The 13,974-nt window shown below is 43.8% G+C and overlaps 1 protein-coding gene across 4 annotated transcripts in view; it reads right to left on the bottom strand.

The window, feature by feature from the left end:
• The window catches only part of LOC138758014 (uncharacterized protein YagA-like), a 63,346-nt gene extending 50,682 nt beyond the window's left edge, over window positions 1–12,664 (bottom strand). For all 4 annotated transcript variants that reach the window (XM_069926270.1, XM_069926267.1, XM_069926268.1 and 1 more), the window contains exon 1: window positions 9,737–12,664. In XM_069926270.1, coding sequence (XP_069782371.1) covers window positions 10,597–10,971 — 375 coding nt within the window. In that variant the 5' untranslated portion in view covers window positions 10,972–12,664 and the 3' untranslated portion in view covers window positions 9,737–10,596. The remainder of the gene's footprint in view (window positions 1–9,736) is intronic.
• Window positions 12,665–13,974: the final 1,310 nt, after the last annotated feature.

Genomic DNA, 13,974 nt, shown 5'->3' with positions numbered 1-13,974 from the left:
CCACCCTTCTTGGGCACAGGTACAATTGATGCCTGTCAGAGTGAGATGTTGATGATATCTGTTAATACATTGGTAAGTTGGTGAGCACAGATTTTTAATGCTCAGCCAGGTACTCTGTCCGGACCTGATGCTTTCCACAGATTCACACTCCTGAAGGCATCATTCTCAGATACGGGCAGGAGAGGATCATTAGGAGATATGGCAGTGTGCAGTGGTGATTTTTTTCTGTTTTTGTTGTCAAATCATGTGTAGAATGCATTGAGTTTGTTTGAGATTGAATCTTTGCCGTCTCCGACTACAGGTTGTTCTGTGTCCTACTTACTATGCTTCTGCCACTACTTCCATTGATTTCACCAGCATGACTTTTGTCAAGAGGTAGGCTGCTAACGTTGCATTTAAATACCCACACCAAAATACAGTGATTCACAAAAGTCTGCAGATGCTGTGATTGTAGTTAAAACACAGAAATCACTCTTGATCTTAACTTGTGAAGCTATTCTCAAGTCCATCCAATTACTATTAATAATTGATGTTGAGCTTCTATGAGTACATTGAAAGTCAAAAAATGAATCAAGAATGATTTCTTCGGAAATCCATGGAAAATCAGAAAGTTTGGACTGAACATAATGTCTGACTTGTAGATATCTGAAAAAAATGATTATTGGGTAATTTAAATTTTGCCCTCAATTGTTCAAAAGAAGCAAAATTTATCTCAAAGAAAAAGATCTTTAAAATGGCTTGGATTTGTCACTTACAGACAAGGACTGGGATATTGGTCTAAATTTGATTAATGAGTCTTCTATCTGTGCACAACATTGTTGCAATTCAAAGTGGTGCATAGAGCTCATATTTCAAAAGTTAAACTATCTCACTTTCATTCTGATATTGATCCATGTGTTAAGTGTAACACTTTCAAGGTTTCATTCATCCAAATATTTTGGGCTTGCCCTAGTTTAGAAAATTTTTGGAAAAATTATTTTCAAACTTTATCAGTAATTTTTAAGGTCAAATTACAACTATGCCCATTAATTGCTCTAATTTGTTTTTCTCAAGAGGAAATACCATTGACTCCATCTCAAAAGCAAATTTTAGCTTTTACCTCATTGTTGGCTAGATAGGCAATTTTGATGAAATGGAAAGACAGTGCTCCACCTACTCATACACAATGGTTACAGGAAGTTATGTCATTCCTAAGTTTAGAAAATAAATCTGATATAATGTTAAAGATGTAAAGGTCAATTTTTACAAGATGTAGGGCCCATTCATGGAGTACTACCATAATTTAAAGAATTAAGGTGTTTGAATGCTCATGAGCTGTGTTGTCTGGTTTTCAAATGTTGCCTTTCATCTCTTATGTATACTATATATGCAAATTAATCTTGTTTAGAGGGAGGGGTTCAATTAATATGGTTTTATTCCTTTTTGATTTTTTTTTTCTTTTGAGATATTTTGATAAAATGAGTTTGATTGAGAAGGGTACCCACAGTAAGTACTATGATCAAGGTATTATTTGAGAAGTACAACATTTCTGTCGTTTCATATACTTCAGCCCATGTATTGGAGTAATATGTGTGTATGTCTTTTTTTAATTAAACAATAAAAAATTCTGAAAAAGAAAAATCAGAAATAATGTCTCAGTTCTCTCTTCCAGGTGATTAATAGACTGACCACAGAAAGAAAAGAAAGCAGGCAGCTTCTGTCATTACTTTGTCAGCCTGGTATGGAAACTTGGTGCAATAGGTGGAAAGGGAGCAGAGGGCATTTGTTTTCAGAAATAAGCCACTTAGGATTTTTAGTTGACACAAGCAATCTGTTTAGTTTGTGTTTACTTTTATCAAATTGCATTGTCAATCCAGAGGCTCCCTTACTGGAAAGTATACACATCTAATTCAATTCGTAGCTTCCAATAATTCTCCATTCTGAGATAGTATAAACATATATTCACTGCATATGTTCATTTTTGAAGCTGCAATGCTCTTCAAAAAGCTGTAAAAGATGACAATTTGTGTCCACATTAGAGGATATTTGGAATTTGGTTGAATAAAACAATATTCCAAGGGGTAGCTTTTATTTTTACAGTTCAGATTATAATGCAGGAGATTTACAGAAAATCAATGTTGCTGCCACATGAAGTTTGAAAGGTCTGGAGTGGGTCTACTTGGTTCGGCTGGGAGTCAGAAGAGGAGCTTGGAGAGAGTTGGGCTGTGAGTCAGAGGAGGAGGAGCTTACTGAAAGTGAGTCAAAGGAGGAGGAGCTTGCTGAAAGTGAGTCAGAGGAGGAGGAGCTTGCTGAAAGTGAGGAGAAGGTAAGCTATTAAAGTCGGGGGCTTACCGGGGCTTGGGCCTACTTGGTTCGGCTGGGAGTCGGAGGAGGAGCTTGGAGAGAGTCGGGCTATGAATCAGAGGAGGAGGAGCTTGCTGAGAGTGAGTCAGTGGAGGAGGAGCTTGCAGAAAGTGAGGAGAAGGTAAGCTATTAAAGTCGGGGGCTTACCGGGGCTTGGGCCTACTTGGTTCAGCTGGGAGTCGGAGGAGGAGCTTGGAGAGAGTTGGGCTGTGAATCAGAGGAGGAGGAGCTTGCTGAAAGTGACAGAGTTAATTGGTCAAGGGGCCAATAAAAGGAGTGAAAGGGGAGAGAGCGACCAGCGAGGAGTGGCTCAGTGAGTGAGTGGAGCAGTGAAGGAGTGAGACAAGGAGAAAAGGTAAGCTGAGTTATTTGCCTTCGTATTCAGAGTCATGCCAATAGGGTTAGTGCTCTGTACTGGGTGTCAGATGTGGGAACAATGAGTGACCTCCACCCTCCCAAATGGCCACATCTGCACCAGGTGTACCGAGGTGCAGTTACTAAGGGAGCGAATTAGGGATATGGAGTTGCAGATTGATGACCTTTGGCTTGTAAGGGAGAGTGAGGAGTTAATCGACTCAACTTTCAGGGTGATAAATACTCCAGAACCCGTGTCAGGTAAGTGGGAAACCGTCAGGGGGGGAAGAAAAAAGCGAGAAAAACGGAGAGCACACCAGTGACTATCCCACTCAGCAACAGTTATGTTGTGTTGGATTCTGTTGAGGGAGATGACCAGACAGAAGATGGCCACGGGCACCAGGTCAATGGCAATGAGCCTGGCAGACTGGTGCAAAAGAAAAGGAGAAATGCAGTAGTTATCGGGGACTCTATTTTCAGGGGTACGGACAGGAGATTCTGTGAGCCAGATAAGTATACCCGCATGGTGTGCTGCCTCCCTGCTGCAAGGGTACGAGATATCACAAATCGGGTCCAAAATATTCTGAGAGGAGAGGGAGAGCAGCCTGATGTCTTGGTACATGTGGGTACAAATGACATTGACAAGAAAAGGGAGGAGGTAATGAAAAGGGATTACAGTGAGCTGGGATGAAAGCTGAAAGACAGGAATGCTAGGGTGGTGATCTCGGGATAACTACCTGTTCCAAATGCAAGTGATGAAAAGAATGTAAGGATAAGGAAAATGAACATGTGGATGAGGTGCTGGTGTACAAGGCAAGGATTTGGCTTCTTGGATCATTGGGATCTCTTTTGGGGAAGGCATGATCTTTACAAAAGGGTTGCACCTAAATCTAAAAGGTGTCAAAATTTTGGCAAGTATGTTTGGTACAGCAGTGGGGCAAGGTTTAAACTAATTTGGCAGGGGTATGGGAACCAGAGTGATAGGAAAAAGGGTAGGGAAGATAAAGTAATGACTAGGAAAAGTAAAATAGGAAAACTAATGTTGGAAGGAGAAAGTAAAAAATCAGATGGTGCAGCGAGTTTTCGGGTCAATGATAGGCTGAAGAAAATTACAAAGAAAAATAGCGGGCAGAAAAATCAAAAGAAAAGGTTACAGAAGTCACTAGATATTAAAAGGACAAAGTGCATAAGGGCACATTATCTGAATGCCCACAGTATTAGAAATAAGGTTAGTGAATTTGAGGCGCAAATCGGTACCCATGCCTATGATTTGGTAGCCATCACGGGAACATGGCTACAAGGTGACCCTAAATGGGAATTCAACTTTCAAGGGTATCAAGTGGTGCAAAGAGATAGACAGGATGGTAAGGGAGGTGGAGTTGCACTCTTAATCAAAGATGAGCTCCAGGCAGTAGTGAGGAATGATATAAGATCTAAAGAGCATAATGTTGAGTCCATTTGGGTAGAGATAAAGAATAACAAAGGGAAAAAATTATTGGTGGGTGTTATCTATCGCCCACCATATAACAATAGTTTAGTGGCACAGGAAATAAATAGAGAGATAAGTGAGGCATGTAATAATGATACGGCAGTCATCATGGGGGACTTTAACTTGCACATAGATTGGGAAAATCAAGTTGGTCGTGGGAGTCTGGCAGAGGACTTCATAGAATGCATCTGCGATAGCTTTCTTGAGTAGCATGTTAAGGAACCCACAAGAGAAAATGCTCTCCTGGATCTAGTGTTGTGCAATGAGATAGGTAGAGTAAATGATGTAATAGTCAGAGACCATCTGGGAAATAGTGATCATAGTATGATTGAATTTCTCATTCAGATGGAAGGGGAAATAGTTAGATCTAAAACTAATATATTATGCTTCAACAGGGGTGACTACCATAGGATGAGGGAGGAATTGGGCAGAGTGGACTGGGAGCACAGGCTAATTGATGAAACAGTTGAGGAACAGTGGAAGATTTTCAAAGAAATATTTTGTAATGCTCAACAAAAATATATTCCGGTCAGGAAAAAGGGCAGCAAGGGAGGGAAAAATCAACCGTGGTTAACAAAGGAAAAAAGGAGAGTATAAAATTGAAGGCGCAGGTGTACAATGCTGCAAAGAGCAGTGGGAAACTGGAAGATTGGGAAAACTTTAAGAGACAACAAGGGGTTACAAAGCAGGTAATAAGAAATGGGAAAAAGGATTATGAATGTAAATTGGCATAAAATATAAAAACAGAAAGCAAAAATATTTATAAATATATAAAATGGAAGAGGGTGGCCAGAGTTAACATAGGACCCTTGGAGGATGAGAAAGGAAAACTGGTAGCAAAAAAATGAGGAAATGGCCGAGGCATTAAACAAATATTTTGTGTCAGTCTTCACAGTAGAAGACACATCCAGCATGCCCAAGTGCAGAGTTAAGGATGTGAATGTTGGGGAGGGCCTTGATAAAATAGTTGTTACAAAGGAAGTAGTGATGGAGAAACTAATGGGACTAAAGCCAGACAAATCACCTGGTCCTGATGATATGCATCCAAGGGTTCTGAAGGAAATGGCAGAAGTTATAGTTGATGCATTGGTGGTCATATACCAAAATTCCTTGGATTCTGGGCAGGTCCCGGCAGACTGGAAGACAGCAAATGTCACGCCACTTTTTAAGAAGGGATGTAGGCAGAAGACTGGAAATTATCGGCCAATTAGCTTGACATCTGTGGTTGGAAAAATGCTTGAAGCCGTCATTAAAGATGAAATAGTGAAACTTTTGGAACGTAAGGGTTGAATCAGGCAGACGCAGCATGGTTTTAGAAAGGGAAGATCTTGTTTTACAAACTTGTTAGGATTCTTTGAGGATCTAATGGGTGCGGTGGATAGAGGAGAACAGGTTGATGTTGTATATTTGGATTTCCAGAAAGCATTTGATAAGGTGCCGCACAAGAGACTTATCAGTAAGTTACAGGAAAGTGGAGTCCGGGGAAGTATATTGGCCTGGATTGAAAATTGGTTGTCTGACAAGAGGCAGAGAGTCGGGATAAATGGGAGTTTTTCAGGTTGGCAGAGAGTGGTAAGTGGGGTGGCACAGGGGTCAGTGTTAGGCCCACAACTGTTCATCATTTATATTGATGACTTGGAGAAGGGGACAAAATGTGGTGTAGCCAAGTTTGTGGATGATACCAAATTGAATGGAAGAGCAAATTGTAATGAAGATGTGGAGAGTCTGCAGAGGGATATAGTTAAGCTGGATGAGTGGGCAAAGGACTGGCAGATGGAGTACAATGTTAGTAAGTGTGAGGTTATCCACTTTGGCAAGAAAAATAAAAGAGCTGAATATTATTTAAAGGGTGAAAAACTACAGCATGCTGTTGTGCAGAGGGACTTGGGAGTGCTTGTGCTTGAATCGCAAAAAGTTAGGTTGCAGGTGCAGCAGGTTATTAAGAAGGCAAATGGAATGTTGGCCTTCATCACTAGAGGAATTGAATTCAGGAGTAGGGAGGTAATGTTGCAACTGTATAAGGTACTGGTGAGACCGCACCTGGAGTACTGTGTCCAGTTCTGGTCTCCATATTTGAGGAAGGATATACTGGCTTTGGAGACGGTCCAGAGGAGGTTTACTAGGTTGATCCCTGGGATGAAGGGGTTGACTTATGATGAAAGATTAAATCATCTAGGGTATGGATAGGATAGATGTAGGAAGGTTTTTTGAGCTGGCTGGGGAAACTAAAATGAGAGGACACAGTCTCAAGATTTGGGGGAGTAGATTTAGGACAGAGATGAGAAAAAATAGTTTTTCCCAGAGAGTAGTGAATGTTTGGAATTCTCTAACCAGGGAAGTGGTTGAGGCTGCCTCATTAAACATATTTAAAATTCGGTTAGATACATTTTTACATGATAGAGAAATTAGGGGATATGGGGAGAAGGCAGGTAGGTGGAGTTAGGTCATAAATTAGATCAGCCATGATCGTATTGAATGGTGGAGCAGGCTCGATGGGGCATTTTTGGCCTACTCCTGTTCCTACTTCCTATGTTCCTATGCTCACGATTGAAAGAAAGATCTTTCTTCTCAAAAATTGATCAGTGTTAATCAATCAATAAAGCTATCCATATTGTTCAAACTATTAAGTTTTTTCTTACAGAACATTATTTAATACCATAATAATAACTCCAATTTGATTCACGCAGAAAAAATGTAATGTGATTAGCTCTTTTTAGTATCTCGTGGTAAAATGCTTTAGAGTAAACCAAGACCGCAAATGTTATTAGATTATAATCTTAATAAAGGAAATATTTTTTGGTAAGGTACAGAAAACCTATAACAATTACTTAACCACTGAGAAACTTGAATCATGGAGTATTTGAACAGGATGAAAAATAAAATGAGCTTTCAATATTATATTTAGACAAAGCATGGAAAATTCTGCAAGATTACCCTGGAACACAATTGTCTTTTAATGTTTTTCTAAATTTGTTCTCCATTGCTTTCAAATTAAATAAATTAATACATAAATTAAACCATTTATTATTATAATAAATTTTCAACTGTTTTAATTATTTAAATGGGATTATCGTCCCTGTGAGGTTATTAGCCAAATGGAACAGCTGATTCTATGGATTAGCACAGCACTCTTTTTTTGTCCTTGAGATTCTGCACTTGAATTGACCCTGACAGATGGAATCGAGGTTGCAAAGCTACATTCATATCATTTCTCATTCCCATACCAGGTTATAGGTTTACTGAATAAGGCCATTCTCTGCTGTTTATTTTGTTCGATTTATGCTGTGATAACATAGACAATAGTGAATCTTTGAGAGTTATCCAAACTTATTTGCATTTACAGAGGGCACTCACAATTATTAACGCGGTGTTACATTTATCCTTCAGATCATTTTCTGGCAAAAGGAAATAATTTCCTCCTTCAACTTCCCTCTGTCACAAAATCAACCTCAGTAACTTATTGTATAATTTTCATGCATAAATTTCCAATTCATTCCCAACTCTTGAGGAAACCAAGCAGATGAGAAGAAAATAATGAGGGGAATTCAACTTTCCTGCCTCCTTAGGGTGGGACAGTAGGGACCAGGAAATGGTATGACTTATGGACTATTTATGCTGAGCAGACATGATGACATTACTAAGTTTAATTCCAATCTGTGAATGGTGGCGAGGGACCAAGTCAGGGCATGTGCTGCACTCCTTACAAGGGAAAGTGCCAGGAGTGGGCATTGATACAAAAAGAAAAAAAGTAGGCCAGGAGTTGCTGGAAAACAATCTCTCAGGATTCTAAGAAGAAAGAAGAAAATGCTTTCAGTGAAGTTGATGGAAATGACCGAATAAATGTAATGACAGGTGAAGATATGCAATGTCCTTTCCTTTCTTTGAGGGAGGAAAAGGGATTGAGAGTAAGAACTGCATAAAATGGAACAGAACCTACCATCCCCACCACCCACCCACTCCCCTTCAGGCAGTGCCTTCTCATGTGATCAGAAGAGGTACAACTGCCCTTTATCTCATCCCTTCTAATTGTCCAGTGATCCAAGCACTCCTTGCAAGTGAAACAGTGATTCACTTATCCTCCTTTGTAATGTTGTGTGCTGCATTCAGTGTTCACATTGTGGTCTCTTCTATATGGCAATAGACCAAAGAAACTAAAGGGAGATTGGGTGACTAGCTTGCAGTAAATCTCCATTCAAAATGAGAAGGGAAACCTTGAACTTCCAGTTTCCTGTCACTTTAATTCTCCTTACAACTTTCATTTTGGCTTTCTTGCCCTTAGACCTCTTGTATTGAAACAGCAAATCTCAATGCACACCAGGGAAGAGTGATTTCATCTTTGGAGTAAGCATATTACAGCCCTCAGGACTCAGCAATGAATTGAATAATTACAGAAAACCAGCCATTCCAATTTCCATCAGCACCAGCTAGATCTCATGAAGGATATATTTTTTAATATCAGCTCCCAATATTTTGTATTTCATTTTTTCCAATCTCCACTTCAACTTTTGGTATTTCCACCTTCTCCATATGTGGAAACATTGAACACCACAGCACAGAAACAGATCCTATGGCCCATCTATTCCATGCTGAATATGTATTCCACTTGGTCCTATCAATCTGCATCTAGACCACAACCCTCCACACCCATCCCATCCATGTACTGATCTAATCTTCTCTTATAAAACAAAATTGAACTTGCATCCACCACCTCTGCAGGCAGCTTGTTCCAAAATCTCACCACCCTCACGTTAAAAAAGTCTTCCTTAATCTTCCCTTTAAATCAGTGGTTCTCAATCTTTTTCTTTCCACTCACCTACCACTTTAAGTATTCCCTATGCTATTGGTGATCTGTGATTTGTAGGGGGTTGCTTAAGATGGTTTGTGGGTGGAAAGAAAAAGTTTGAAAACCACAGTTTTAATTGCACCTAATTGACTTGTTATGTGAATGGTTCCGTAACTCCAAAGGAAATGGGCCCATGACCATTTTTCTCAAGCAAAATATTTCAGTAACAATTGGGTCTAGAGCAGTGATTCTCAACCTTCCCTTCCCACTCATATACCACCTTAAACAATCCCTGATTAATCGCAGAGCATCGATGGCATAAGGATTACTTAAAGTGGTATGTGAGTGGAAAGAAAAAGGTTGAGAACCAGTCCCTCAAAGACTTCATCTTTCACCCTTAAGCCATGTCTTCAAGTTCTTGTCTCACCCAACCTCAGTGGAAAAGTCCTGTTTACATTCACCCTATCTATACCTCTATCAAATCTCCCCATATCCTCCAATCGTCCAGGGAATAAAGTCCTACCGATTCAACCTTTCCCTGCAACTCAACTCTTCAAGTTTCAACTCAACATATATTAACAATCCTTCATTGACTTTTCTCAGCTGACACTGATACCAGTCGATGACGTATGGTCTCTCTTAATGAGCATGCAAATAGAATCCTGAAGTGCTGGACATTTGCAGCTCAGAAACAAGCTCTTTGGTCCAACTGGTCCATGCCATCCATGTTTTTAATATGTAGCTCAAAACATTTTTTATCCACATACCTGTATAAATGTCTTTAAATGTGATAATTGTACATGCTTCCAGCATTTCCTCTGGTAGTCTGTTCTATATAACTGGCGGTGTGCGCAGTGAGAGAAATACAGTCACCATGTTGAGGGTCGTTAATGACTATTTTTATTCAAATTCAGCCCGGCCCTTTAAGGGCAGCATGAGCTCAGTCACTTGGTGCATTGTGACGTCATAATCGCTGGCCAGGGTGGGCGATGGAAGGGATGCTGGAGTCAGAGAGAAACCTCTGACAATGCCATTTCCCCATGGCTGCCCCGCCACGTGGCAATACATGTGGGGCTGGTTCACCATGAGGATGTGCACCGCCACACAACCCCCCCCACCCCCCAGAACCAGCTACGCATGCAGTCGCTTTGGTGGCTGGCCCCGGCGCTTGGGTCCAGCTGTGATAAGTCCAGATGGGCTCCTTCAGGTGGTCCACCATAAAAGGTTCCTCTCTCTCCCCAATGTTGAGGGTGAAGGTTCTGCCGGACTGGTGCAAGACTTTGTATGGCCCCTCGTACAGTTGCTGTAGCGGTGCACCTTGTGGTCCACGCTGCACAAAAATGAACTAGGTCGAGTCGAGTTCTTTGGGGAGATGAAACAGCCAGATGTCGTGGCATGCCGGGGTTGGGGGAACTAGGGAGGCCAGTCGCCTGCATAGGTCCGCTAGTAGGTTTTTGTCGGTGACCGTGGTGTCAGGGTCTGGGCCAAAAAACTCACCCGGCAGGGAAAGTGGTCCACCATAGAACATCTCTGCTACTAAAGCCTGCAGGTCCTACTTGGGTGCCATTCTAATCCCGAGGAGGACCCAGGGTAGTTCATCTGCCCGGTCTGGTCCAGAGAGCCTTGCCTAAAGTGATGCCTTCAGGTGCCTGTGGAACCTCTCCATGAACCTGTTGGACTGTGGGTAGTATGGTGTGGTGTGGTAGAGCTTGGCTCCCAGGAGCTTCACCATCAGAGTCCTCGGGGCAGACGTGAACTGAGCCCCTCTGTCACTAGTGATGTGCACCGGGACTCCGAAATGTGTGATCCATTGGCTGACCAGAATCCTGGCGCATGTCTCCGCGGAGGCCTCCTTAATTGGGATGGCCTCCGGCCACCTTGCGGCCCGATCCACCACCATGAGGAGGTAACGAGCCTCCTTGGACACCAGCAGGGGCCCGATGAGATCAACGTGGATGTGTTGGAATTCCGTCAGGTCGAAGTTCTGGATGGGGGCTCGCATGTGTTGCTGGACCTTGGAGGTCTAGCACCTGGTACAGTTCCTGGCAAGTACCGCCACCTCCTTCTTCAGCTCATGCCACACAAACTGCTCCACAACCATCCGCACAGTTGTCTTTACCACTGCGTGAGTGAGGTCATGGATCAGACTGAAGACCTTCGCCCTCCAGTGCAGCGGGACCACCGGGTGCGGCGAGCCTGTTGAGACATCGCAGAGCAATGTGACTGGGCTGCTGGGCATCTGGACATCCTTGAATTTGAGGCCCGAGATGGCAGTCTGCAAGGCCTGCATCTCCGCATCATGCCTCTGTGCCTGAGCCAGTTGCTTGTAATCCAGGCTGGGTGCGAGAGTGTTGATGGCTGGATGGGAGAGCGCATCCAGCACTACATTGTCCTTGCCAGCCCTGTGTCAGATGTCGGTCATGAACTCAGACACGTAAGGGAGGTAGTGCTGCTGTCTGGTGGACAACAGATCCTTGGCCATTTCCAGTGTTTGAGTGAGGGGCTTGTGATCTGTGAAGGCTGTGAACAGCCTGCCCTTTAGGAAGTAGCGGAAATGGCGGATGGCCAAATACAGCACCAGGAGCTCCTGGTTGAAGGCGCTGTATTTGAGCTCCGGCAGGTGCAGCTGCTTGCTGAAAAAGCCCAGCGGGCGCCATTGTCCATTGAATCACTGTTCCAGAACAACCCCCCACCCCCCCACAGTGCCGTAGTTGAGGCATCCATGGAGAGCCTGCTGGAGCTTCTCGGGCGGCAGCCGTCTGGGTCTAGCTTGTAGCGGGGGCCCCTGTGTGGCGATGTAGTGGAAGATCCCATGCTGGGGCAGGGCAGCATTGAAATGTGGCTCTAAGATGGCGGAGAATTTGTGGAGGATCTCGTTGAACTCATCCCTGGGAGCAGCTACAGCGGCAATTTTGGGCCTGCGGGCTTCTGCTGATTCCAGTGAGGTGGAGGTGAACGCTTGGGCGTTGACCAGCCTTTTTCATTCATGTTAACCAGGCCGTGAGCTCTGAGGAAGTCAGCCCCTAACAGCGTGATGCCCATGGAGGCTAGGATGAACCTCCAGTGGAACTTCTCTTTGCCAACCCAGATCTGTGCCCTGTGTGTGCTCTAGTTCCTGATGGTGGAGCCATTGGCCGCCAGTCGGGTTGTACCTCGAGATCGGGTGTGAGTCTCTAATGCTGTGGGGGGAAGGATGCTAAGCTCAGCCCGTGTCCACCAGGAATCGACAGCCAGTGGATCTGTCCATCACATGAAGGAGGCTGTTTGTGTGGCAAGCCATCGCAGCCATCAACGGTGGCTGGCCTGGTCATTTCCCTGAAACCCACAGGATTGGTGGCACTTACGGGCTTGCGCTCCACAGCGCTGGTGGTAGAAACAGCAGGTCGACTGGCCCTCCTCTGGCTTGGTCTTGGGAGCGACTTGCAGTCGGCTGGCTCCTGGTCATGCCACTTGGTTGAGGGCTGCCTCGTTCTCCCACTTCGTGCTTCAGAGGGCATCTGCATGGGCTGTTGCTCTCCTTGGGTTCGAAGTCTGCATCTGTGAGGAACAGCTGGATGTCCTCCTGCATCTGTTCCAGGAATATCTAACAGAAGAAGAAACAGGGCTTGTTGTCTTCTGCCAGAGCCAGCATTTCGTCCATCAGTGCCGACAGACTACGTCCCCAAGCCCATCTAGGTGAAGGAGCCTTGAAGCCCATTGCTGGGGAATTAGCCCGAAAGTTCCAAGCAGCAGGTCTTTGAGGGTGGTGTACTTCCCCGTAGCTGTGGGGTGGTGGATGATGTCATCCACCCTTGCTGCCGTATCTTGGTCGAGAGCGCTCACGACATGATAGAACATCATAGCGTCTGACGAGATGTTGCAGAGTTGAAATTGTGCTTCTGCCTGCCAGAAGCACGTTCTCGGTCGGTGGGTCCAAAAGGGGGAAGCTTAATGGAGACAGTGTTAACCTCTGCATCTGGGCTTGTCAGGGTCACCACTGTGGCGGTGTGAGCAGTAGAAGAAACACAGCCACCACGTTAAGGGTCATTAACAACAGCTTTTATTCAAATTCAGCACGGCCCTTTAAGGGCAGCATGAACTCAGTCACCTGGTGTATTGTGACATCATAATTGCTGCCCAGGGTGTGCGCTGGAAGGGATGCTGGAGTCAGAGAGAAACCTCTGACGATGCCATTTCCCCATGGCTGCCCCGCCATGTGGTGATACACGTGGGGCCGGTTCGCCATGAGGATGTGCGCCACCATACATATAACCATCATTCTCTGAGTGAAAATCTTGTCACTCAGGCTCCTTTAAATCTTTCCCCTCTCAATTTAAGTCTATGCCCTCAGAATTAGACTCTCTTATACTGAGGAGAAGACTATGATTATGTAACTTATCTGTGCCTCTCCTAATTTTAAATATCTCCATAGGTCACCTCTCATTCTCCTATACTCGAGAGAAAAGTCACAGCTAATCCAGACTCTCCCTGTATGGGTCACACATACCCATCTTTTTTGCACCCTTTTCAGCATACTGACATCTTTCCTATAGAATTGTACACAATATTCCAAGTGTGGTTGTGATAGCACAGATCTATCACCAATGTATATAGTATATATAGTTACAGTATCTAGACTGTGCTTACAGTGATTGGCTGAGAGCTAAGCCACGCCTATTATCTGGGCCTTAAAGGGTTGTGTCCCTAGCCAGGTCGGATCATTCCAGACTGGTTGGCCACCTGTGAAGAGCTCCTGTCTTTTGCTAATAAAAGCCTTGGTTTGGATCAACAAGTCTTTGATTCTTTCGACGAGCTCTACAATTTTATTTTTAAAGGGATGGAGCGTCTAACTCGGTCAGAAAAACTTGACATCGACCCACAGTCAGTTATAGCCTTCAAAGCCTTTAAGTTCTGGCTGCTGAACTTTGAAAACTTCCTGAGATTCATTCAGGTAGAGGAGGATAACCAGCGTCTAACAGCATTGCTGTCTAGGATGTCCTTGAGAATCTACGAGAACATCCAGGAT

Source organism: Narcine bancroftii, chromosome 3 (genome assembly GCF_036971445.1).
Source record: "Narcine bancroftii isolate sNarBan1 chromosome 3, sNarBan1.hap1, whole genome shotgun sequence".
In the NCBI taxonomy this organism is placed as follows: domain Eukaryota; kingdom Metazoa; phylum Chordata; class Chondrichthyes; order Torpediniformes; family Narcinidae; genus Narcine; species Narcine bancroftii.
Note: the sequence above shows the minus strand (reverse complement) of the source record. Positions and strands in the feature narration are given on the sequence as shown.